This window comes from Tamandua tetradactyla, chromosome 14, assembly GCF_023851605.1.
Source record: "Tamandua tetradactyla isolate mTamTet1 chromosome 14, mTamTet1.pri, whole genome shotgun sequence".
Taxonomy (NCBI): Eukaryota; Metazoa; Chordata; class Mammalia; order Pilosa; family Myrmecophagidae; genus Tamandua; species Tamandua tetradactyla.
Window position 1 is genome coordinate 89,708,751 of NC_135340.1, and position 23,218 is coordinate 89,731,968.

The 23,218-nt window shown below is 40.1% G+C and overlaps 1 protein-coding gene across 8 annotated transcripts in view; it reads right to left on the reverse strand.

Moving 5' to 3' along the window:
• LOC143656369 (MAP/microtubule affinity-regulating kinase 3) overlaps positions 1-21,465 on the reverse strand; it is a 124,914-nt gene extending 103,449 nt beyond the window's left edge. For 6 of the 8 annotated variants that reach the window (XM_077128452.1, XM_077128449.1, XM_077128450.1 and 3 more), the window contains exons 1-2: positions 21,352-21,465; positions 4,388-4,579 (exon numbers count right to left, since the gene is read on the reverse strand). In XM_077128452.1, the coding sequence (XP_076984567.1) occupies positions 4,388-4,579; positions 21,352-21,456 (297 nt within the window). In that variant the 5' untranslated portion in view covers positions 21,457-21,465. Of the gene's footprint in view, positions 1-4,387; positions 4,580-20,371; positions 20,671-21,029; positions 21,063-21,351 lie in introns of those variants that run through there. The other 2 variants (XM_077128453.1, XM_077128451.1) reach the window with 2 other exon arrangements.
• Positions 21,466-23,218: the final 1,753 nt, after the last annotated feature.

Below are 23,218 nucleotides of genomic sequence, written 5' to 3' on the forward strand. Positions count from 1 at the left end.
CTCAACAAATTACTAGCAAACTGAATACAACAGCATATGAAAAGAATTATACCCCTGATCAAGTGGGATTTATCCCTAGTATGCAAGATTGGTTCATCATAAGAAAATCAATTAATGTGATATACCACATTAATAGAATGAAGGAAAAAAATCAAATGATCATCTCTCAACACAGATAAGTCATTTGACAAAATACAGCCCTCTTGATAAAAACACTTAGAACACTAGGAATAGAAACAAAGTTCCTCAACATCATAAAAGGCTTATATGAAAAGGCCACAGCTAACATCCTACTTAATGGTGAAAGACTGAAAAGCTTTCAAAAACAAGACAAGGATTCTACACTGTCACCACTATTATTCAGCATTATACTGGAAATTTTTGTCAAAGCGATTTAACAGAAAGAAATAAAAGTCATCCAAATTGGAAAAGAAGAGATAAAACCTTCCTTTTTATTTATTTATTTATCCTATTTAGAGATAGGATCATATCATCCTACTTGCTGATAACATGATCCTATATTCATAAAATCCTGAAAAATCCACCATAAAGTTCTTAGAGCTAATAAATGAATTCAGTGAAGTAGCAAGGTAAAAAGTCAACATCCTATCATCAGCAGTTTATCTATACGTAAGCAATGAACATTTGGAAGAAGAAATGAAGAAAAAAATTTATCCACAATAGCAATTAAAAGAATCATATACCTAGAATAAATCTAATCAAAGATGTAAAGGACCTGTACACAAAACTACAAAACATTGCTAAAACAATCACAGAAGACCTAAATAAATGGAAAGACAGTCTGTGTTCCTGGACCAGAAGACTAATTATCATTAAGATGTCCTTGAAGCAATTTATGGGTTCAGTGCAATCCCAATAAAAGTTCAACAACTTTCCTTTAGAAAATGCTTATAAGATAACAGGGACCTAGATTGTAAGCTTTTAGAGCAGGCAAATTAACTCCAGAGTGGTGATTAATATTTTGGGATTCTGAGAGGCTGTTTTATATCTATAACCTGATATTTAGAGATAAGAACAAAGCCGAACAGGTTGGAGTTAACGAAATTCAGAACATAGGGGTAAGGAAGACTGTCTATATTTTAGAACCACATATACTCTTTGAGAACAATGGAAGAAAGGTTTATTCGATCTGGAACTGAAATTTTCTGTAGTGCATAATCTCATTCAACCTACTGTACAGCTCATTTGAACAAGTGAAACACAGGGAGCCCAGAATAAGAAGAGGTCCTTTAACCCCATATAGATTATTGCACGCTTGGAAACATTCTAGAGTATATGAAGCAGATAATCAACAAGTATTGACAAAGTCCCCTGAGGTAGGGGAGAAAGAATATGGAATTATTAAATCTAACCATCAGGGAATCCCCTGAAATTGTGTCAAACTTTAGGGACACCCAAATCAATAGGCCATGCCCACGATCGTGAGGCTTACTCTTGTGAAGCTTATATAGATAGCAGAGAAGCTTTGACTACCTATAGGCATGCCTAAGAGTTACTTCTGGAGGACCTCTGTTGTCGCTCAGATGTGGCCTCAGTTTCTCTAAGCCCAACTCTGCAAGTGAAATCATGGCCCTCCCCTCTACATGGGACATGATATCCAAGGGTGAAAGTTTCCCTGGCGACATGGGAGAGGACTCCCAGGGATGAATCCAGCCCTGGCACCATGGGATCAACAATTCCATCCTGACCAAAAGGGGGAAAAGAAATGTAATTAATAAAGTATCAGTGGCAGAGAGAGTTCAAACCTCCAGGCTACTCGAGGTTGCTCTTAAACAAGCTTCAGTTAGACCTTGCTACCTATCATAATCTGGCAACCCCCAACCAGGGCCATTCCAGCCAATCCTAAAGAACACCTAGGACAATATATAAGATTCCACAAGAGTTCCATGCACTAGAGTAACTTTCCAGAAACCTGCAACCTCCAGGTAGATCCCTGGTCCAGATAAGTCCTGAAACGTAGCCCAGCCTCTCCAGAACATCAGAAAGTTTCATTTCCCCACTCCATATTAGTGATAGGCTCTTCCAATATCAAAAATTTAGAACGGCCATAGCCCAAACAACCGTAAAGAGAGGTATAGAAAGATCAAAGGTGATGGTGGAGTTATACATAAAAGATACAATTTAACAAATGAATATGAATGCTGAATCATTAAACTATTTATATCTCTTTTAGTCTCCAGTATTTTAGAGCAGGTGGAAGTAAAAATCTAAAATTCTGAAATTGTAACCCATGTCAAACTCTGAAACATGTTTTACAACTAATTGTAGTGCTGTGCTTTAAAATTTATAGCTTTTTAATATATGTTATTTTTCACCAAAAAAGAAGGAAAAAAGTCAATTGATGAAAATCGACTTTTGAAGATGAAAAAATATTTACACCCTCTAGTCTCCTATATTCTGGAACAGTAGAAGGAAAAATATGACAAGATCGTATGGAAGCCCATGACAGACTCTGGGATGTGTCCTATAACCACTTGTTGAAGAGTGCTTTGAAAACTATTGCTTTTTTATTTCATTGTTTTGTATGTATGTTATACTATACAACAAAAAAAGTTAAAAAAAAAAAAAAAAAAGTCCGAGAACTTTCTTTACAGAAATGGAAAAGTCAATCATCAAATTTATATGGAAGGGTAAGGGGCCCTGAATAGCTAAAGCCACCTTGAAAAGAGAAGAAAGAAGTTGGACTTTCTTTCTTAAAACTTATTACAAAGCCACAATCATCAAAACAGCATGGTTCTGGCAAAAGGACAGATATACAGACCAATGGAATAGAAATAAGAGCGCAGAAATCAACCCTCACATTTATGGCCAAACTGATTTTTGACAATGTGACAAAGACCAATTGGGAAAGAATAGTCTCTTCAACAAATGGTGCTGGGAAAACTGGAACTCCATTTGCAAAAAAAGGAGGACCCCTACCTCATACCATATATAAAACCCAACTCAAAATAGATAAAAGATTTTAATATAAGATCTAGAACTATCAAACTCCTAGAACAAAACATAGGCAATGGTTTTTTACACTTAAAAACTTTTATTCCTCAAAGAACTTTATTATGAATGTAAAACAGTCTACGCAATGGAAGAAAATACTTGGAAACCACATATCCAACAAAGCATTACTATCCAGAATATATAAAGAAATCCTTCAACTTAATAACAAAAAGATAAACAATTCAAATTTAAAATGGGCAAAAGACTTAGACATCTCTTCAAAGAAGAAAACACATAAAGAGAAACACTATTAGCCAGCAAGGAAATGCAAATCAAATCACAAGGAGACACCATTTGACATCCATTAGAATGACTGCTATTAAAAAAATAAAAAATAACAAGTGTTGGGAGAAGATGCAGAGAAATAGAAACACTTACTCACTGATGGTAGCAATACAAATGGTGCAGCCACTGTGGAAAAGTCTGGCAGTTCCTCAGGAAGTTAAGTATATTATTACCATATGACCCAGCTATTCCACTACTGGATATATGCCCAAAAGGACTGAAAGCAGGACTTCGAACAGGTGTTTGCACAGTAATGTTCACAGCAACGTCATTCCCAATTGCCAAAAGATGAAAGCAATCCAAGTGTCCCTCAACCAATGAATGGATAAACAAAGTGTGGCATGTACATATGATAGAATACTATTCAGCCATAAAAAGGAATGAAGTTCTGATACATGCTACAACATGGATGAAACTTGAAGACATGCTGAGTGAAATAAAGCAGACACAGAAGTTCAAGTATTGTAGGATCTCACTGATTTAAAATTAGAATAAGCAAACTCAGTCAGAATCTATAGAATACAGGTTAGTAGGGTGGGGACAGGGAACGGGAAGTCAAGGCTTAAAATGTACAGGGTCCTTATTTGGAATGATGTAAATGTTTTGATAACAAATGGTGGTGAGAGTAAGAAAGCATTGTGAATAAAATTAACAGCACTGAAATATGTATCTGAATATGATTAAAAGGGGAAATGTTAAATTCTACATATAGTAACAAAGCATATCCATCACAAAAGATTACCTCAAGCTCCTATGCCCTGCAGAATTAACTGCTTGATTTTAACTACAGGTCACATTTTAATGGATAGTAAAAGACTTATAAGAAATTGATGCTGCATTTAATGCTTTCAAACTCCTTTAGGAAGGGTGCACAGATGGTTCAGTGGTAGAATGTTTGCCTTCCATGCGGGAGACCCGGGTTCAATTCCCGGACCACACATCCAAAAAAAAAAAAACTCTTTTAGGGCTAAATAAAAAGAAATTCAACAAGAAGAAAAAAATAAGTTCAAATGTATATCACACACACATACACACAGAACTAAGCATATCAAGTGTCATAACATAAAGGAGCATGACTTATATTTACCTCTCTGCCTGTAAGGATATGTCTTGCCAGCTTTACTTTTGCAAAATTCCCTTTACCAATTGTTTTCAGCAGTCGGTAGTTTCCAACGTGAGGTTGTTCATCTGTACAGGACGCCAAAGAGTTTCTACACCGAGCTCCAGGACGCCCAGTTCGAGAGGTCATGTCTTGACGTCCATCTCCATGTGATGTATGCTAAAATACAATATACATAAAGATAAAGAAATTAGACAACACACAGAACTGGGGAAATCTGAAGAGCTTCTAGTTAAAGAAACAAAATATTACTGCTTTAATTTTAATCCTAATCCATCTAGCACTTTTTCGCATGTTATAAATGTATGAGGAAAACTAGAGAATGTTGAGGAGAAAAATATCAAGTCTGAAATTCAACTGGGTGTTCAGAAAGAAATTATTTTTTCTGTCGTTTCATTTTCTTTTGGTCGTGGGCTGGGAATTGAACCCAGGTCTCCCACATGGCAGTTGAGAATTCTACCACTGAATCACCCATCCATCTGAGATACTTTGTATAAGCTGCTGTCATGTAAAATAGGGTAACAGTAGTACTTCATAACCAGAAGTTAAATTTCCATAATGTATTAAATCACATATAATCCTCACCACACCTTTCAAAACAAGCAGGACAGCTAATGTATCATCATTTACCCAATGAGGACATTTCTCTAATTTGTTCAAAGCCACATCACTATTTAATGAGAAAATCCAAGGGGAACCTCAATCCCTAATTTCCTTCTACACAATGCTGGTAACAGCAGCCCAAAAAGGATGTATTTACACTACATTGTATGGCTCTTGGTAAATATCTGTTGAATGAATGAAGAACTCAATATATTCAACAGAGATCAAACAAATCATATACTTCTTTACCCACATTAAATACACAGGCACTACAGTTACAAGTACGTAATATGTACAGTTAATTTTCTATATACAAGCACCCAGTTGAGTACTGCTTCTTTCTCCCACACAAATCTATGTGGCAGAGTACCAACCTGAAATTTGAGAGACCTATTTAAACAGGACTTACATGAGTAGAAATCAGGTGAAACAACTTTATACTATATTTCAATTCTTCCTGAACAGAGCTTGGTCCCTATGTAAAGCAAATATATGAGCCCACACATCTTTTCTAATCCTTAAATAAGCCTCCCCCCCCCCACCACCACTTCCTCCAACACACAGGCAGGGCAGTGTTTTAAAACATAAAATAAATATATAAATAAAATCGATAAAGTCAAATTGTGACAATAAAAGGCTGTGTGTCCACCTTTGACTTTCAGAGCTATTCCCAAAATCAGAGTTCACTTCTGAAAGTATCTATATAATTATTTTATTCACTGTAGGAAAAAGATTTAAGATTGAACAACTTATGCTTAAAAATATTCTTAGTAAACTAGAAATAGAATGGAACTTCTATAGGAGAAAAATTATGTACCAAAAACCTTCAGCCAATATTACACTTAATGAAGAAACTTGAGAAGGCATAAATCCTACTCAAACCAATCTACAAATTCAATTAAAATTCCAGCAAGCTTTCTGAATAATTTTAAAACTCAATTTTTTTTCAGCAGTAAACTGTAGAGACTGTTATCTGCTTAATTGGAGGGCAGTCTGCGAGGGAGAGAATGTTTGTTTTTTCTTAAACCCCAAGGTCTTGTTAGCTATCTCTGTATGTAGGGAGTAATATACTGAAAAGTGCGCACTCTGTTTTTGCACGTAATGTACGCATGCTTTTAGTCACGTAAACCCTGCAGTATATAAGCAGGAACTGAATAAAGTTGTCTGTTGTCTGTTATGGCTGAGCTTCAAACCCCCTGATCCCGTCTGTGTCTTTCTTTCTTCCTTTTCTTTCTTTCTTCTTTTTTTAATTTTTTAAAAATTTTTTATTAATTAAAAAAAATTACAAGAAACACAAACATTCCCAACACATACACTCAGCAATTCACAATATCATCACAGTTGCATATTCATCATCATGATCATTTCCCAGAACATTAGCATCAATTCAGAAAAAGAAATGAAAAGACAACAGAAAAATAGAACAGAAAAAAAAAATTTTACAGGCCATACCCCTTACTGATCCCTTTCATTGATCACTAGCATTTCAAACTATATCTATTTTAACATTTGTTCCCCCTATTATTTATTTTTATTCCATATGTTCCTCTCATCTGTTGACAAGGTAGATAAAAGGAGCATCAGACACAAGGTTTTCACAATCACAGTCACACTGTGAAAGCTGTATCATTATACAATCATCATCAAGAAACATGGCTACTGGAACACAGCTCTACATTTTCAGGCAGTTCCCTCCAGCCTCTCCATTACATCTTGGATAACAAGGTGATATCTACTTAATGCATAAGAACAACCTCCAGGATAACCTCTCGACTCTGTTTGGAATCTCTCAGCCATTGACACTTTGTCTCATTTCACTCTTCCCCCTTTTGGTTGAGAAGATTTTCTCAATCCCTTGATGCTGGGTCTCAGCTCATTCTAGAGTTTTTCTCAATCCCTTGATGCTGAATCTCAGCTCATTCTGGGATTTCTGTCCCATGCTGCTAGGGAGATCCACACCCCTGGTAGTCATGTCCCACGTGGACAGGGGGAGGGTGGTGAGTCTGCTTGCTGTGTTGGCTGGAGAGAGAGGCCACATCTGAGCAACAAAAGAGGCTCTCTTGGGGGTGACTCTTAGGCTTAATTTTAAGTAGGCTTGACCTATCCCCTGTGGGGTTAAGTTTCATATGAACAAACCCCAAGACTGGGGACTCAGCCTATATCTTTGGTTGTCCACACTGCTTATGAGAATATCAAGAATTCAACTTGGGCAAGTTGAGTTTTCCCCTGTTCTCACCATTCCCCGAAGGGGACTTTGCAAATACTTTTCCACTCACTGATCAAATCACTCTGGGATTCATCAGGGCATCACCTGGACAAACCCACAAAATCTCATGTCCTATACAAAGTTCCATGTACTTAAGGTGTTCAATCAACTATCTACATAAGTTATATTAGGAGATGCACTAGTCAAAGTATAGATTTGTACCAAATAGACATTTTTTGCTTTAGTATCACACATTAGTTGAAATTTTTAAATATTAAGTATGATCTGTTTTCAGCACACTGCAGTAATGACATTCTTTTGTTCTTCTTCATGCAAAAATATTTTTTAAATTTGTACATTTAGTCACTATCACTATACATCCTAGGCATTCCTAGATCTAAATTTTTATTATCTATCTTTCTGATTTCATTTGTGCCCCCAGCCCTCCTCCCTCTATCATTCTCACAATCAGCTTCATTCAGTGTTTAAACATAATTATATTACAGTTAGGTCCAATTACCCAATATTTTACCTTATTTCTATCTCTTGATGGTCTCTGTTACAAACAAAATAGTCCAAGTTTATTCACTAATGTCAGTTCATATCAGTGAGACCATACACTATTTGTCCTTTTGTTTCTGGCTAATTACACTCAGCATAATGTCCTTAAGGCCCATTCATGTTGTTACATACTTAATCACTTTTTCTGTCTCACAGCTGCATAATATTCCATCTTATGTAAATGTAACAGTTTGTTTAGCCGTCTGTTGATGGACATTTTGGCTGTTTCCATCTCTTGGTAATTGTTAATAATGCTGCTATAAACATTGGTGTGTAAATGTCCATTTGTGTCCTTGGCCTCGTGTCCTTTTAGTAGAGACAGCATATAGATGGATCCTGTTTTTTAATCCATTCTGCCAAACTATGTCTTTTGATTGGAGAGTTTAATCCATTAACATTCAGTGTTATTACTGCATGGGTAGTATTTTCTGCTACTATTTTGCCTTCTGGATTTTATATGTCATATCTAATTTTCCTTCTTTTTCCCTTCACTCATAGTTTTCCTTTCTACACTCTTCTCCACACCTCTCTCTTCTGTCTTCGTATCTGTCTCTAGTGTTCCCTTTAGTATTTCTTGCAGAGCTGGTCTCTTGGTCACAAATTCTCTCAGTGATTTTTTGTCTGAAAATGTTTTAATTTCTTAATTAAATTTTTTAATTAAAAAATTTTAATTTGCATTTTTTGAGGGACAATTTTGCTGGATATAGAATTCTTGGATGGCAGTTTTTCTCTTTTAATAATTTAAATATATTATCCCACTGTCTTCTCGCCTCCATGGTTTCTGCTGAGAGATCTGCGCATAGTCTTATTGGGCTTCCCTTGTATGTGATGGATTGCTTTTCTCTTGCTGCTTTCAAGATCCTCTCTTTCTCTTTGACCTCTGACATTCTGATTATTAAATGTCTTGGATTATGTCTATTTGGATCTATTCTCTTTGGGGTACGCTGCACTTCTTGGATCTGTAATTTTAAGTCTTTCATAAGAGTTGGGAAATTTTCAGTGATAATTTCCTCCATTCGTTTTTCTCTTTCTTTTCCCTTCTCTTCTCCTTCTGGGACACCCACAACACGTATATTCGTGCGCTTCATATTGTCTTTCAATTCCCTGAGTTCCTGCTCATACTTTTCTATTTTTTTCCCCTATAGTTTTTGTTTCTTGTTGGATTTCAGATGTTCCGTCATCCAGTTTTGAAATCCTATGTTCTGTCTCTCGAAATCTACTATTATAGGCTTCCATTGTTTTTTTCATCTCTTCTACTGTGTCTTTCATTCCCATAAGTTCTGTGATTTGTTTTTTCAGACTTTCAGTTTCTTCTTTTTGTTCTTTCCTTGCCTTCTTTATATCCTCCCTCCATTCACTGATTTGGTTTTTCATGAGGTTTTCCATGTCTGTTCGTACATTCTGAATTAATTGTTTCAGCTCCTGTATGTCATGTGAATTGTTGGTTTGTTGCTTTGACTGGGCCATATCTTCAATTGTCCTAGTGTGATTTGTTTTTTTTGCTGGCGTCTAGGCATTTAATTACCTTAATTAGTTTATTCTGGAGATTGCTTTCACTTCTTTTATCTAGGGTTTTCTTGCTGGATGAATTTGTTGCCTATCTGTTCTTTGACATTTCGTTCAGCTTTATCTGGACCTTTAGCTTAAGTTTTGTTTAACAGAGGAGAATTTTTCAGTTCTTGTTTTCTTGTTTCTTGCCCTGCTTATGTGGTGCCTTCCCCCCCCACACACACACTTAGGAGGGTCTACTTAGATATCATAGACCCCAGCCAGATTTTCCCAGACCAAACTGGCCTCCTATCAGGAGGAAAGAGTCACCTGTGTCGGTTTTCCCTGAGGGTGAGACCCAGCAGGTTGAAAGACTTTCCTGTGAAGTCTCTGGACTCTGCTTTTCTTATCCTGCCCTGTGTGTGGCACTTGTCTGACTGCAGGTCCCACCAGCATAAGATGATGTGGTACCTTTAACTTTGGCAGACTCTCCCTGCTGGGGGCATGGTGGAGACAGAGGAGAGGTTGTAGGCTGGTTTTAATGTCTTCAAATTACCAAGCCCTGGTTTCTGAGTTCCTTGATGGAGGGATTCCACCTGAGTTGGGCTTCACCCCTCACCTGGGGAAGGCACAGGCTCTAGACAAGCCTCCAAAAGAGCTCACTTCTGCCTATGCCTGGGGCAGTTGCAGCCTGAAAAGTCCTGCAGCTGTATCCAGAGGCAGCAGTCAAGCCTTTGTAGATACACAGCCACAAAAACTTCTGCTTCCTTCTTTTATTTCCCCCCTTTTTCTGTCAGTCCTGCCCCCTTGGCGCTGGGGCAAAAATGAGCAACCTCCCCTTTGATCAGGTTCACCTAAGCTGGGGGCCTATTTTTAGTAGTCAGAATTTGTTAATTAGTTCCACAATTGGAGTTTGATTGTGCTCAGTCCCTGCTGCTGGTAAAGCCCTTTCCTTTCCCCTCTGGGAAGCGGCCTGTGGGGGGAGGGGCACTGGCCGCCGCAGCTTTGGGAACTCACGGTTTGGGGGGGTGCTCACAGCCGGTCCAGCTGGTCCAGACTGGGATATGCTGTGTATCTGGTCACTGAAGTGGCCCCAGGAGCTGTTCTGTACGGTTTCTGGTTATTTACTAGTTGCTCTGGAGGACAAACTAAAATGCGCATGTTGTTAAGCCGCCATCTTGACCCAGAAGTCCCCAACTGATTTTTTTGTTTTTATTAATTAACGGAAAAAAAGAAATTAACCCAACATTTAGAAATCGCACCACTCTACACATGCAATCAGCAATTCTCAACATCATCACATAGATGCATGATCATCGTTTCTTAGTACATTTGCATCGGTTTAGAAGAACTAGCAACACAACAGAAAAAGATATAGAATGTTAATATAGAGAAAAGAAATAAAAGTAATAATAATAGTAAAAAAAAAAAACCTATAGCTCAGATGCAGCTTCATTCAGTGTTTTAACATGATTACTTTACAATTAGGTATTATTGTGCTGTCCATTTTTGAGTTTTGTATCTAGTCCTGTTGCACAGTCTGTATCCCTTCAGCTTCAATTACCCATTATCTTACCCTGTTTCTAACTCCTGCTGGACTCGGTTACCAATGACACATTCCAAGTTTATTCCCGAATGTCCGTTCACCCAACTGATTTTTAACACGGGTGCTAAGTCCACTCAATGGGGAAAGAATAGTCTTTTCAACAAATGGTGCTGGGAAAACTGGAGAATAATATGCGAAACAATGAAGGTGGACTCCTACCTCAAATCATATACAAAAATTAACTCAAAAGGGACCAAAGACCTAAAGATAAGGCCAAAACTATAAAATTCCAAAAGAAAATAGGGATGTGTCTTCAGAACACGTGTTAGGCAATGGTTCCTGAGATTTCACACTAGAAGCACAAAAACAAAAAATTGGGAAAATAGACTTGATCAAAATTTAAAACTTCTGTGCATCACAGTGTGACTGTGTGATTATGAAAACTTTGTGTCTGATGCTCCTTTTATCTACCTTATCAACAGGTGAGTAAAACATACGGAATAAAGAATAATAGGGGGAACAAATGCTAAAGTAAATTTAGAGTGAAATGCTGGTGATCGGTGAGGGGGAGGGGTGGGGGATATAGTACATATGCATTTTTTTCTGTTTTCTTTTTATTTCTTTTTCTGAATAGATGCAAATGTTCCAAGAAATGATCATGATGATGAATATGCAACTATGTGATGATATTGTGAATTACTGATTATATATGTAGAACAGAATGATCAAAAATTAAAAAAAAAAAAACTTCTGTGCATCAAAAGACTTTATCATGAAAGCAAAAAGACAACCCACAGACAGAAATCCTAGAATGAGCTGGGACTCAGCATCAAGGATTGAGAAAACCTTCTCCACTGAAAGAGGGAAGAGAGAAATGAGACAAAATGAAGTGTCAGTGGCTGAGAGATTTCAAATAGAGTAGAGAGGTTATCCTGGAGGTTATTCTTAGGCATTACGTAGATAAACCCTTCTTAGTTGAAGGTGTATTAGGAGGCTAGAGGGAAGAGCTTGGAACTGTAGAGCTGTGTTACATGTTTCTTTAAGATGATCGTATAATGATATAGCTTTCACAAAATGATTGTATGATTGTGAAAACCTTGCTCTGATGCTGCTTTTATCTCAGTATGGACACATGAGTAAAAAATATGGATTAAAAATAAATAAATAAATGGGGGAACAAATGTTAAAATAAATCGAGGAGAGGGAAATAGTGATCAATGAGAGGGAGGGGCAAGGGGTATGGTGGTGTTGTGATCACTGCAGTGGCCTCAAGTCTCCGAGCCCTGCACCCCCATTGTAAGGTTGCAGGCAGCCAGCTTACCAGCACCAGAGCCTCACAGTACCAGTGCCTTTGCCCAGGACCAGTGACTGAAGAAGTGAGACGTACCCAGCAGTCAGCAAACTAGAGATTCACAGGACTGAATCCAAACTGTCAAAGGAAGAGGGCTTTATATTTATAGTGCACAACGCAAATGTTTTATTTGCTTTCTTACCTCGTTTAAGTTCTCCCTTGAAATTGTCCTCATCTTGTCAACCTCTAAAATGATATCCCTTTGTTTTGAATGGTTTTTCACTAAACTGATTAAGCTGTCCACCCGTTTTCAGTAGGTCCCAATTTGTAAATTATCAGAATTCTTTGTCTTTCATGCTACATGAATTGAGAGTTACCTATTAACTGGGTCTTGATGCCTTTGATCACAGAAATATATTATCCCTCGAAGACAATTAGGTCCTTAATGAGATAACAATGAAATCCTGCACTATAGTAGGTGCTCAGTAAATGTTTAGCCCCCTTCTTCCTGAAACTTCATTCAACAAAGTCTGTACCAACATTACCTTATTCTCCCAGTACAGTAGTCACCATGCTTGATAGTGGCCCACATGTCATCCATATGTTTTTTCCTCATTGGAGGCAGCTGAGAATAGAATATTGCTGATTGTTGGTACATACTAAAGACCTACAAAATGACTATCACTCCAGCTATTAACTCTAGCCTCCTTGTAGTTTCCTGGTCTGGTATTAAACCACAGAATGATATTTACAATGTCATTCAGCAGAATCAGTTGCATTCTCTGCCATTTAAGTGAGACTGATAAGGCTCTGGACTAGAAGGTACAAATAATCTTCATCACCCCCTAATCATTTTTATGAGGAAAAAAACAAAGGTAAACCAAAGAAAAAGTATGTTACATTTCCTTTAGGCTTGCTAGCGGATTTCCTGTATAGTACTCTGATCATATATTACAACTACATTCTAACTCAAATATATGAATTATTCCAAATTTTAGGATTTGTCCTTAATTAAAAAGGCTTCTCTGGGTCATTATATCCATGAAAAAAAATTCATAAGATTTGACAAGACATTTCTCCAAAGAAGATACACAAATAGCCAATAAGCACATGAAAAGATGTTTGTTGTTGTTAACCATCAGGGAAATGCAAATCAAAACCATAATGAAAAACCATCTCACACCCACTCAAATGGCTACTATTTTTTTAATAGAAGATAATAAGCACTGAAGAGGATGTGGAGGAATAGAAACATTCTTTCATCGTTGGTGAGAATGTAAAATGGTGAATCAACTGTGAAAAACAGTTGGCAGTTCCTCAGAAAGTTAAGTATAGAATTATCATGACCTAGCAATTCCATTTCTAGATATACCCACAAGAACAGAAAGCAATACACTGTGCTGTTTGCACACCCAAGATTCACAACTGCATTATTCACAGCCTCCAAAAGATGGCGTACATCAAGGGTACATCAAAAGATGAATGGATAAACAAAATATGGTATATCCATAAAATGGAATATTATTCAGCTCTGAAAATGAACAAAGTTCCAATATATGTGACAATATGGATGAACCCTGATGACATTATGTTGAATGAACTAAGCCAGGCACAAAAAGACAAATAAGTGTATGATCTCACTGATATGCAATAATTAGAATAAGCAAATTCATACTAGAATACACAGTACCGGGGGCCAGGGTGGGGCCATGGAATGGGGGTTAATGCTTAATTAATCATTTCTGCTTGAGATGCTAGAAAAGTTTTAGTAATAGATGGTGGTGATGGTAGCACAACATTATGAATGTAATTAACACCACTGAATAATCTGTGTGTGATTAAAAGGGGAAATTTTAGGCTGTATATATATTATTAGAATTTTTAAAAATTTAAAACCATAGAACTGTACAACACAGTGAACCCACACACAAACTATACACTAAAGTTAATAGTATAACTGTAATAATATAATGTTTCATCAATTCTAATAAGGTACCACATTAAAGCAAAGTACTCATAATAGGGAAAATTGTGGGGGAGGGCATATGGGAATGTATTTTCTGCATGACTCTTCTGTAAATCTACAACTTCTCTAAAAACAAAACAAAAAATTGTGGAACCTAAAAACTTCATTAAACCTATCAGAATTCTCTCTCCTATCGTCACAGCACAATCTAAAAGGAATACAATTTACTAGCAAGCATTCCTTGGACTACTGTCTAAGACAGCATCTACATCACCTGGGAACTTGTCAGAAATGCAAACTCTAGGGTCACAACTGTAGAACCAAAGTGTGAGGATGGTGTAATTCAGGTGATTCTGATGTTTGTTCAAGTTTGAGAGTTTACAAACTAGTTTCACAGAGCTCAGGGTGCATGTTCTGCAGGAACTGGGAAGTCCTTAAGAGCAGAAATAATAAGGTTCCCAGGTATATCCTCCGTAGAACCTACCACAGTGTCATATACATAGAAGGCCCTCAAAAAAATTTTTTTGCATGTTAATTCAATATCACATAACCAACAACCGGCTACCCATTAGTTTAACAATTTCAGAGAGGTAAGAAGTTTTGATGACTATGTGCATGAACTGAGTTCATGACGCTTTTCCATACACATCAGGAGCTGCTAAATAATCGGTAAAGCCCTGGGGTCTCCAGTTCTTTGGCAAATAGCCCAAGCTTACAAAGTATCATATGCTCTGAAATTTAAGTGAAAAATATAAAAATATGTTTTCTAATTTTGCCATTATAGAAACATGGGTCTATGCAAGGTAGTTGCAAAACATGAAATAAAACACATTCATGTTGATTTTAAAAAGCATCTTTTTTTTTTTTTTAACATGGGCAGGCACTGGGTCTCTGGCATGGCAGGCAAGAATTCTGCCACTGAGCCACTGTCACACCACCCAAAAAGCATCTTATTTTATCAACCAGAATGCATGGACCAAATTTGGATTCTGATTTGAACAAAGCGTTAGATCAGATAACTGAGGAAATTTGAACTCTGACTGGATATTTGCTGTTAGGAAATTATGGGGATGCTTTTAGGCAGGATAAAAGTACTATGATTATATGTATTTTTTAAAGAGAAGTTTTATCCCTTCTAAAAGCTTTACAGATGAAATATGATGCATTGAATTTGCTTCAAAATAATTTTGGGAGAGGGGATAAATGAAGTAAGACAGTCCAGTGAGTTGTTGATGGGGGCTCATCATGTACTAGGGTTTCTTAACCCTAGTACAATTGGTATTTAAGGGCCAGATAATTTTTCTTGTGTGAGGATGTCCTGTTTATTGCAGAATATGATGTTTAGCAGCATCCCTAGCCAACTCCTCTTCCCCAAGTTGTTTCAACCAAAAAAGTCTCCAGACCCTGCCAAATGTCTGCTGGGACAAAACGGCCCCAGGTTGAAAACCACTGATAAATACTATTCTCTCTCCTTATTTGTTAGAACTTCTCCATAATAAAGTGTTGTGCTTTTTAAAAAACTCTTAATTTAGTTATACTCTGTGTATCAGTACAGGTCTATCTTCCCATTTGGTAAGTCAACATTAGTAAATACTAATAATATTAGTAAATATTAGTAATTAAGTAAATTAGAGAAACAGCCTGGTTAAAAAGAAAGCAGAGGGGACTGACTTGTTGAGTTGGGGCCTAGGAAAGGCTCTACTACTAAACAATCAGTGGTCATGAGCAGTTTCTGTGCTTCTCTGAGTCTCAGTTTCTTCATCATCAAATTGCTTGACTAGTCCCTTTGAGTTATAAAATGATTTGATGATAATAAACTTTTACATATCCATAAGTTAAAGGAGGATACTCACATTTGGAAATCAAATGAAAACAACAGAGCACTAGGATGAAGATAATATTCTTACAAATGGACTGAATGTAAAAATTCAGAAATGGGCAGCATAATACTACCTAACTGTAATACAATTATGTTAAAACACTGAATGAAGCTGAATGTGAGAATGCAAAGAGGAAGGAGGGCTGGGGGCATAAATGAAATCAGAAAGACAATAGAGTCGGAGAAGGTATAATCTATGAATGCCTAGAGTGTATAATGATAGTGACTAAATGTGCAAATTTTAAAAATGTTTTTGCAGGAGGAAGAACAAAGGAATGTCATTACTGCAAGATGCTGAAAATAGATGGTAATTAATATTTTAAAATTTCAACTTAAAAGCAAAAAATGTTTATTTGGTACAAAATTTATATTTTGACTAGTGCATTTCCTAATATAACTTACATGCACAGCTTAATTGAACACCATAAGTACATGGAACCTTGAGTAGGACATGAGACTTTGTTGGTTTGTCCAGAGTGATGCCCCAATAAATCCCAGAGTGATTTGATCAGTGAATAAAAAAGTATTTGCAAAGTCCCCTTTGGGGAATGGTGAGAATGGGGGAAAATTCAACTTTCCCAATTCTTGATATTCTCACAAGCAATGTGGACAGCCAAAGTTATAGGCTAAGCCCCCAGTCGTGGGGTTTGCTCATATGAAACTTAACCCCACAAAGGATAGGTCAAACCTACTTAAAATGAGGCCTAAGAGTCACCCCCAAGAGAATCTCTTTTGTTGCTCAGATGTGGCCTCTCTCTCAGCCAACACAACAAGCAAACTCAACACCTTCCCCCTGTCTACGTGGGACATGACTCCCAGGGGTGTGGAACTTCCTGGCAACATGGGACAGAAATCCTAGAATGAACTGAGACTCACCATCAAGGGATTGAGAAAAACTCTAGAATGAGCTGAGACTCAGCATCAAGGGATTGAGAAAAACCCTAGAATGAGCTGAGAATTAACATCAAGGGATTGAGAGAACCTTCTCGACCAAAGGGGGGAAGAGTGAAATGAGACAAAATAAAGTGTCAATGGCTGAGAGATTCCAAACAGAGTTGAGGGGTTATCCTGGAGGTTACTCTTCCACGTTAAATAGATATCACCTTGTTAGTCAAGATGTAGTGGAGAGGCTGGAGGGAACTGCCTGAAAATGTAGAGCTGTGTTCCAGTAGCCATGTTTCTTGATGATGACTGATAATGATATAGTTTTCACAATGTGACTGTGTGATTGTGAAAACTTGGGGTCTGATGCTCCTTTTATCTACCTTGTCAACAGATGAACAGAACATACGGAATAAAAAAAAATAATAGGGGGAACAAATGTTAAAATAAACTTAGTTTGAAATGCTAGTGATCAATGAAAGGGAGGGGTAAAGGGTACGGTATGTATAATTTTTTTTTCTGTTTTCATTTTATTTCTATTTCTGAATAGAAGCAAATGTTTCAAGAAATGTTCATGATGATGACTATGCAACTATGTGATGATATTTTGAATTACTGATTATATATAGAACGGAATGATCAAAATAGGAATGTTTACATTTATTTGGTGTTTTTTTAGTATTTAAAAAAAATAAAATAAAATAAATTATCTGCTTTTTATTATTCCTATCTCATAAGCAACATTCTTTACACAATGAGACACAATTATTTAAAATGCAGAGATGATTTCTAGGTAAGTTTTTTTTTACAAAACAGAACACAAAGGTGTTCTTTTTACCACACAAAAATGTCCATTAATGGTAAATGAATAAAAAACTTGGGGTGATACAACTGTGTCTCAGTGGCAGAACTCTTGCCTGCCATGCCAGAGATCCGGGTTCAATTCCCGGAGACTGCCCATGCCAAAAAAAGAAAAACACAACAAAACTTGTGGTACATCCAAACAAGGAAATACTACTTGGCAATAAAAAGGAATGAATTACTGACACACATAAAAACATGAATAAACCTCAAAAGCATTATGTTCAGTGAAAGATGCCAGACACAAAAGATTATATACTCTATGATTTCATCTCCGTGACATTCTGGAAAAGACAAACTATAGGGATAGAAAACAGATCAGTGGTTGCTAGGGACTGGAGGGTGGGGGTAGAGAGTGACCGTAAAGGGGCACAAAGGAATTTTTGGGTGTGATAAAAATGTTCTTTATCTTCACTGTGATGATGGTTACATACTGTACACTTGTCAAAACTCATCAAACTGTACACTTAAAAAGGATGAATGCTGTATCTCAATAAACCTAAACAAAAAAGCTGCTCAAGAGACTGAGATTTCCATTCATTCTTGTGCCTTCACCACTCAGCTGGCACCCAGTTCAGTAATAGTAGGCAAATAATATAGTAGATGCCAAGGGAACTTGAGGTGTAACACTGACATGTAAACACCACACTATAAAAGATACACATCTTCCTCCAGGACATGCCAATACAAGAGTTAAAAATGGGATAAGGTCCGGTGAATTAATGTGATAAGCTACAAATCTCGGATTTTAACACTGCCAAAAATGCAATCTTAAAGAGACTACATGAAAATCAAGAAAAAGCACAATTCAAACCCTAGTTTGTTTTAAAAAAGTCAGCAATTTCTAATGACATACAAAAATTTACAAAATGATTCAACAAATTCACCAGAGAACAAAGTGAATGGACAGAATAAGTCAGTAATAATCAGAGGTATTCACTACCTAAACCATTTCTACTGAGTGAAAATAAACACTCTTCTTCTCTTAACGTCCTACACTGAAATATATACATGTACATATTTGAAAGAAAACTCATTTTGTGTAAATCTTTTATGACCATAAATTTGCTATGACTGTTTTTGGCTCCTGCTCTGTGCTCAATGTAAGGTTTTACTTCTTTGAGTAAAGGTCAATGATCAAAGCTAACCAACTCACTTTTTTTTGAGTTGCTCCACTCATTCTTCAGGGTAGTCAAAGAATAGGAGAGAGATCAAGTGAGAAACAGGTTCTCCAAAAGAAGGACTATAACAAAATGAGTTCACTGACCCACCTAATCTAGGATTTTCTATTATTCACTCTTTACATAGTTTTCTAATCCATCTCAGGTGCTGGAACATACACTACTGTACCATGTTCTGAGTCAAAGAGCATTAAACACTATATGTTAATATACTGCAAGGATGTTTTAGACCAAGGTTTATATAAACATTAAATTGCTTGATAGCTATCTAGTAAACAAGTGGCATTTTGAAGATTAAAATGAAGCCATTTAAACTACTAGGCCACGAAGTTTCAGGAAATTATTGAAAGCACAAAAACACACAGAGCAAGAATGCTTTTCCTAAGAGGTGACATTTTCTTGCCAGCAATCTCCTCATAACACTTATAATGAAAGGCCAGTGAAATTTCTTTGCAAATTTGCTGTCTTAAGGAAGATAAACTACTAAACTGGAACAGTTTTGAACCCAGTGCTAGACAGAGTTCAGAAAACACTTGGACAGAGTCAACATGTCTTTCTTTATTGGAATTTCTACTACAAGTTGTCACGCCCTAAAAATGCTGCTCCTGACATTTTTAAAAGGTTTGCACGAACAAAGTTAAAGTCAAAAACAAAATCAAAAGTTCCATTACAGAATCTTAAAACGTGGGCGCTGGAAGGGACCTAACAGCGCATCTACGCCAATCTCTTTTTAGGAAGGAGGAAATCCAAGCCCCGAGCGAGTCCCGAGCATAGAGAGAGGCAGGGCAAAACCAGGCCCATGGCTTTCACACTTCGATGGAGCGCTCTTCACAATACATTTTTCTTCCCAAAATGCTCACCCAACTCCTTCCTAACAGATATTCATGGACATGAGACCATTCCTTACTAAGGTCGGCCCTCTACCCGAGAACGTTTGTCTGATCACTCAGAGGTCGCTCAATGTTTTAAGAGACTGGCGTTAAACTGAGCTCCAGACCGTTTTAAAGAACGAGGTAAAAAGGACGGGCCACCTGACCGAATCGATTACTTTCAATCAACGCCAGGAACTCAGGCTTTAGCCTGACAGTCTCTCGAGAGTTGCCTGCCCAATTAACAGAAAGAGTTGGGTTAAAATAAGCAAGAAGTCTTGCAGTGACCCAGCACACACTTGGATAATGCTTTGCGCCGCAACCCTGCTCCCGACACCGATCGTCAGGCTGCAACTTACAGGTTTTATTACCAAACCACCAGACGTCCGGCGTTGGCAAGAACGCTTCTCCCGGCCCCGGACGCCGCTGGAGGAGAAGGCTGCCTTCTCGCGGAAAAATCCTGAGACGGCTACGGGCAGGGCAGAGCACCGGCTGCAAAGACGGCCTCCCCACTCCCGGAGCGGCGGTGGAGGCAGCGACACAAGATTCGCAGATATGGCCTAACTCGAACACCTGCCACCCTGAAGGTCCGCCAACGAGGAAAACCGGGCTACTTACATTTTCCGTGTCTCGTTCATTCACCGTTGGCAATGGGGTCCTAGTGGACATTTTACTTCACTTATATGGTGCACAATGCAAGGGTGAAAACAGGACCGCGCAGGCCTAGGAAGCCGGCGGCAAGCGTCCTCGAGTCACCACTGGTTCTGGAGCGGCGCCGTGGGGAGGGTTGCTTCCCGCCCCCCGCCACGGTATTCTAGAACCCGGGCCTGGCCCGGGCCGACCCTCGCCGGGTCCCGGGGTTCATTCTCCCCCAGCTCCTCCGCCGCGGCGATGAGCCCGCGCGGACGGCGGAGGCGGGGCCCGGCCTGCGAGCGGCGGGCTGGGGTCCAGTCCGTCCGCGTCCCCCCACTTCAGGGCGTCACGCGGGCCCGGGTCCCCTCCCCTCCTCCTCGGCTCCTGCCCGTCGCGCCGCAGATTTCAGCGCCGGGGCCTCTCCTCACAGCGCCGCCGGCGGCCCGTCAAGAGAGGGAGAAGGATGTGGAGGAAGTGGAGCGCAAGACAGGGCGCCGCGGGCCGCGGGCGCCAACCATGGAGGGGGCCAGTGGAGGAGGGCCCGCGCCCAGTTGCCTATATGTCTCCGGCTAGCTCTCCACCTCAGTCTGCGCCCAGGTGGCCGCCGCTGCCCCCAACCCCGGCACCTCCGAGCCTCACAGACCCAAGATGGCCGCCCCTCGGCTTCCTCTGCTGCCTCCGGACGCCGGAAGTAGCGACTCGCCGCCTCCCGGAGTTGGACCAATCAGCGCGGTCTGGGGAAGCTGGCCTGGCTGCTGTTGCTAGGGGCGACTCGGCCCTGTCTGGGCGGGAGGGGGCGGTGCCGAGGGCGGGAAAGGGATGCCGGGTCCGGGCCGCGGAAGGGGGTCGGCGGGTTCCCACCCGGAGGCGCGCGGACACTCGCGAAAGGGCCCGGAAACAGCACTGGAAGGCGCCCCGAGTCCGACTGCTGTCCTGGCGTCTCCGGTGTCGCCCAAGCGCCTTACCGCGTGCAGACGCTGAGGTCGCGTCCCCGGGTCTACGCTGCCCGGAATGGAGCCGCGCGGGTAGTAGTCTGGCGGGTGGTGCGGGGAGGTCGCGGGCTCCCGCATCAGTAACTGTGGCCCCGGCGGGGGGGTGGGAGGGGCGACGGGCATCCCGAGGGCAACAGACGCGCCCTGCCCCCGAGGAGCTCACAATCAGGAAGGAGACGGAACCGGCGGCGGCCAAATGCCATCCGGGAGGGAAGAGTGCAATAACAAGGGCGGCACAGAGGCGGCGGGGGAGGGCCAGGGGGCCGGACGGAGCTGTGGCCACCCCGGGGTCCAGTTCCTGCCCTAGAGGATCTACAGCCAGGCTGTGACACGCAAGCATGTATCTAATGGAGGGCGGGAAGCGTTCCGGGGTCCCAACCTGGTGGGACCCAAGCATTGTTCTGTGTCTGTCAATGCTCTCCATGCCCTGCCCAGCGGTCCTCTGCAGGCTGGGACAGTGGAAATGCCACCCCCCCCCCCCCGGAAGGCTTCTTTGGCCCACTCACTTCTGCCCCTGTCCAGGGCCTGGCCCGCGGAGGATGGAATCTACAGGTGCAGGAGGGAGAACGGTATGACCTGAGCTAACACTAACTGCTACTGAGAGTCTACCTTGTGGGTACATTACACCTTACCTTATTTAAGCCTTGGGGTAACCCTATGAGATGAGTAGACAAACAATGCAATGGGAAGCTCAGAGAGGTTCCAGTGCCTTGACCGAAATACCAAAGTTGGTAGGAGGCAGAGCTGGGATTTGGACCCTTTCCTAAAGCTTTGATGATAGCTACGCCCTTATTGTGGCTATGTAGTGGATATATCTGGCTATTCCTTTTTTTTTTGTCTCCAGCATTTGAACTGCCTTTCTATGCCTAGGGCATTCCCTCTCTGTGAGACATATATGTCTTTAAACAGTAGACCCACTTCCAGAGAGGCCAGATGCCGGGATATAAAACATGTAATAACTGAGATGGAGTGGGGTCTCCCAACACACACTCCTGGGCAAGTGCTCTCCCTGCCCTGTTTAAATTGCTGTTTTCTTTCTCCCTTTTTGGCCAGCCAGGGATGGTTGCTTCATACAGTTCAACTGAAATATGGGGGCTTATGAGATGGAGGTGAGCACAGGTGTTGTGGAAACCCCAAGTAGGGATATTTAGCTGGGTTTGAGGTGTTGGTCAGAGAAGGCTGACTGGAGGGGAAGGGGTTGTGCTATTCCAAGTTGAAGGGCACCTGTGCAGAGGGTGCAGAGGTGAGGGACGCCTTGGTGGCTTTGTGTGGACACCCAGAGAATGGCTGTTGAGAGGTAAGACTGGAGGGGCGGACCAGGGCCAGGCCGGGTGTGGACATTGGCATGACATTGGTTCTGCATCCAGTTCTGATAACTGGAATGTCAACTGGGCCAGCTGGGAAAATACCTGCAGGACCCACAAAAGAATTCCATCCCCAGGAGGGAGCTGAGAAAAAGTGTAGGGACAATTCAGAAGGTTTCATATTGGCCAGAGTAGTTGGAGGATGAGGTTTTGGCCCAGGTGCTTTTCTCATTGAAGCTGCACATTATTAAATAATGAATCAGTGAATGCCAACAGTTAGGAAATGAAGCTGACACTATTTAACTCATGCTGCTTCATAGTTTTCATGAAGGCTAGAATTAAAGAACCACTTTGAACTTTTCATTGCACTTACGTCAAATGACATCACAGATCTATAAAGAGCTGGAAATGGTAGCCAAGGTGTGTGGGTTATGCAAAAGAAAAAGAAAAAGGAAAGCATTGTTCTGTGTCTGTCAATGCTCTCCATGCCCTGAATTATGAGCATCTATCGTCTGAGAGGAATGAAAGGGCAGGGT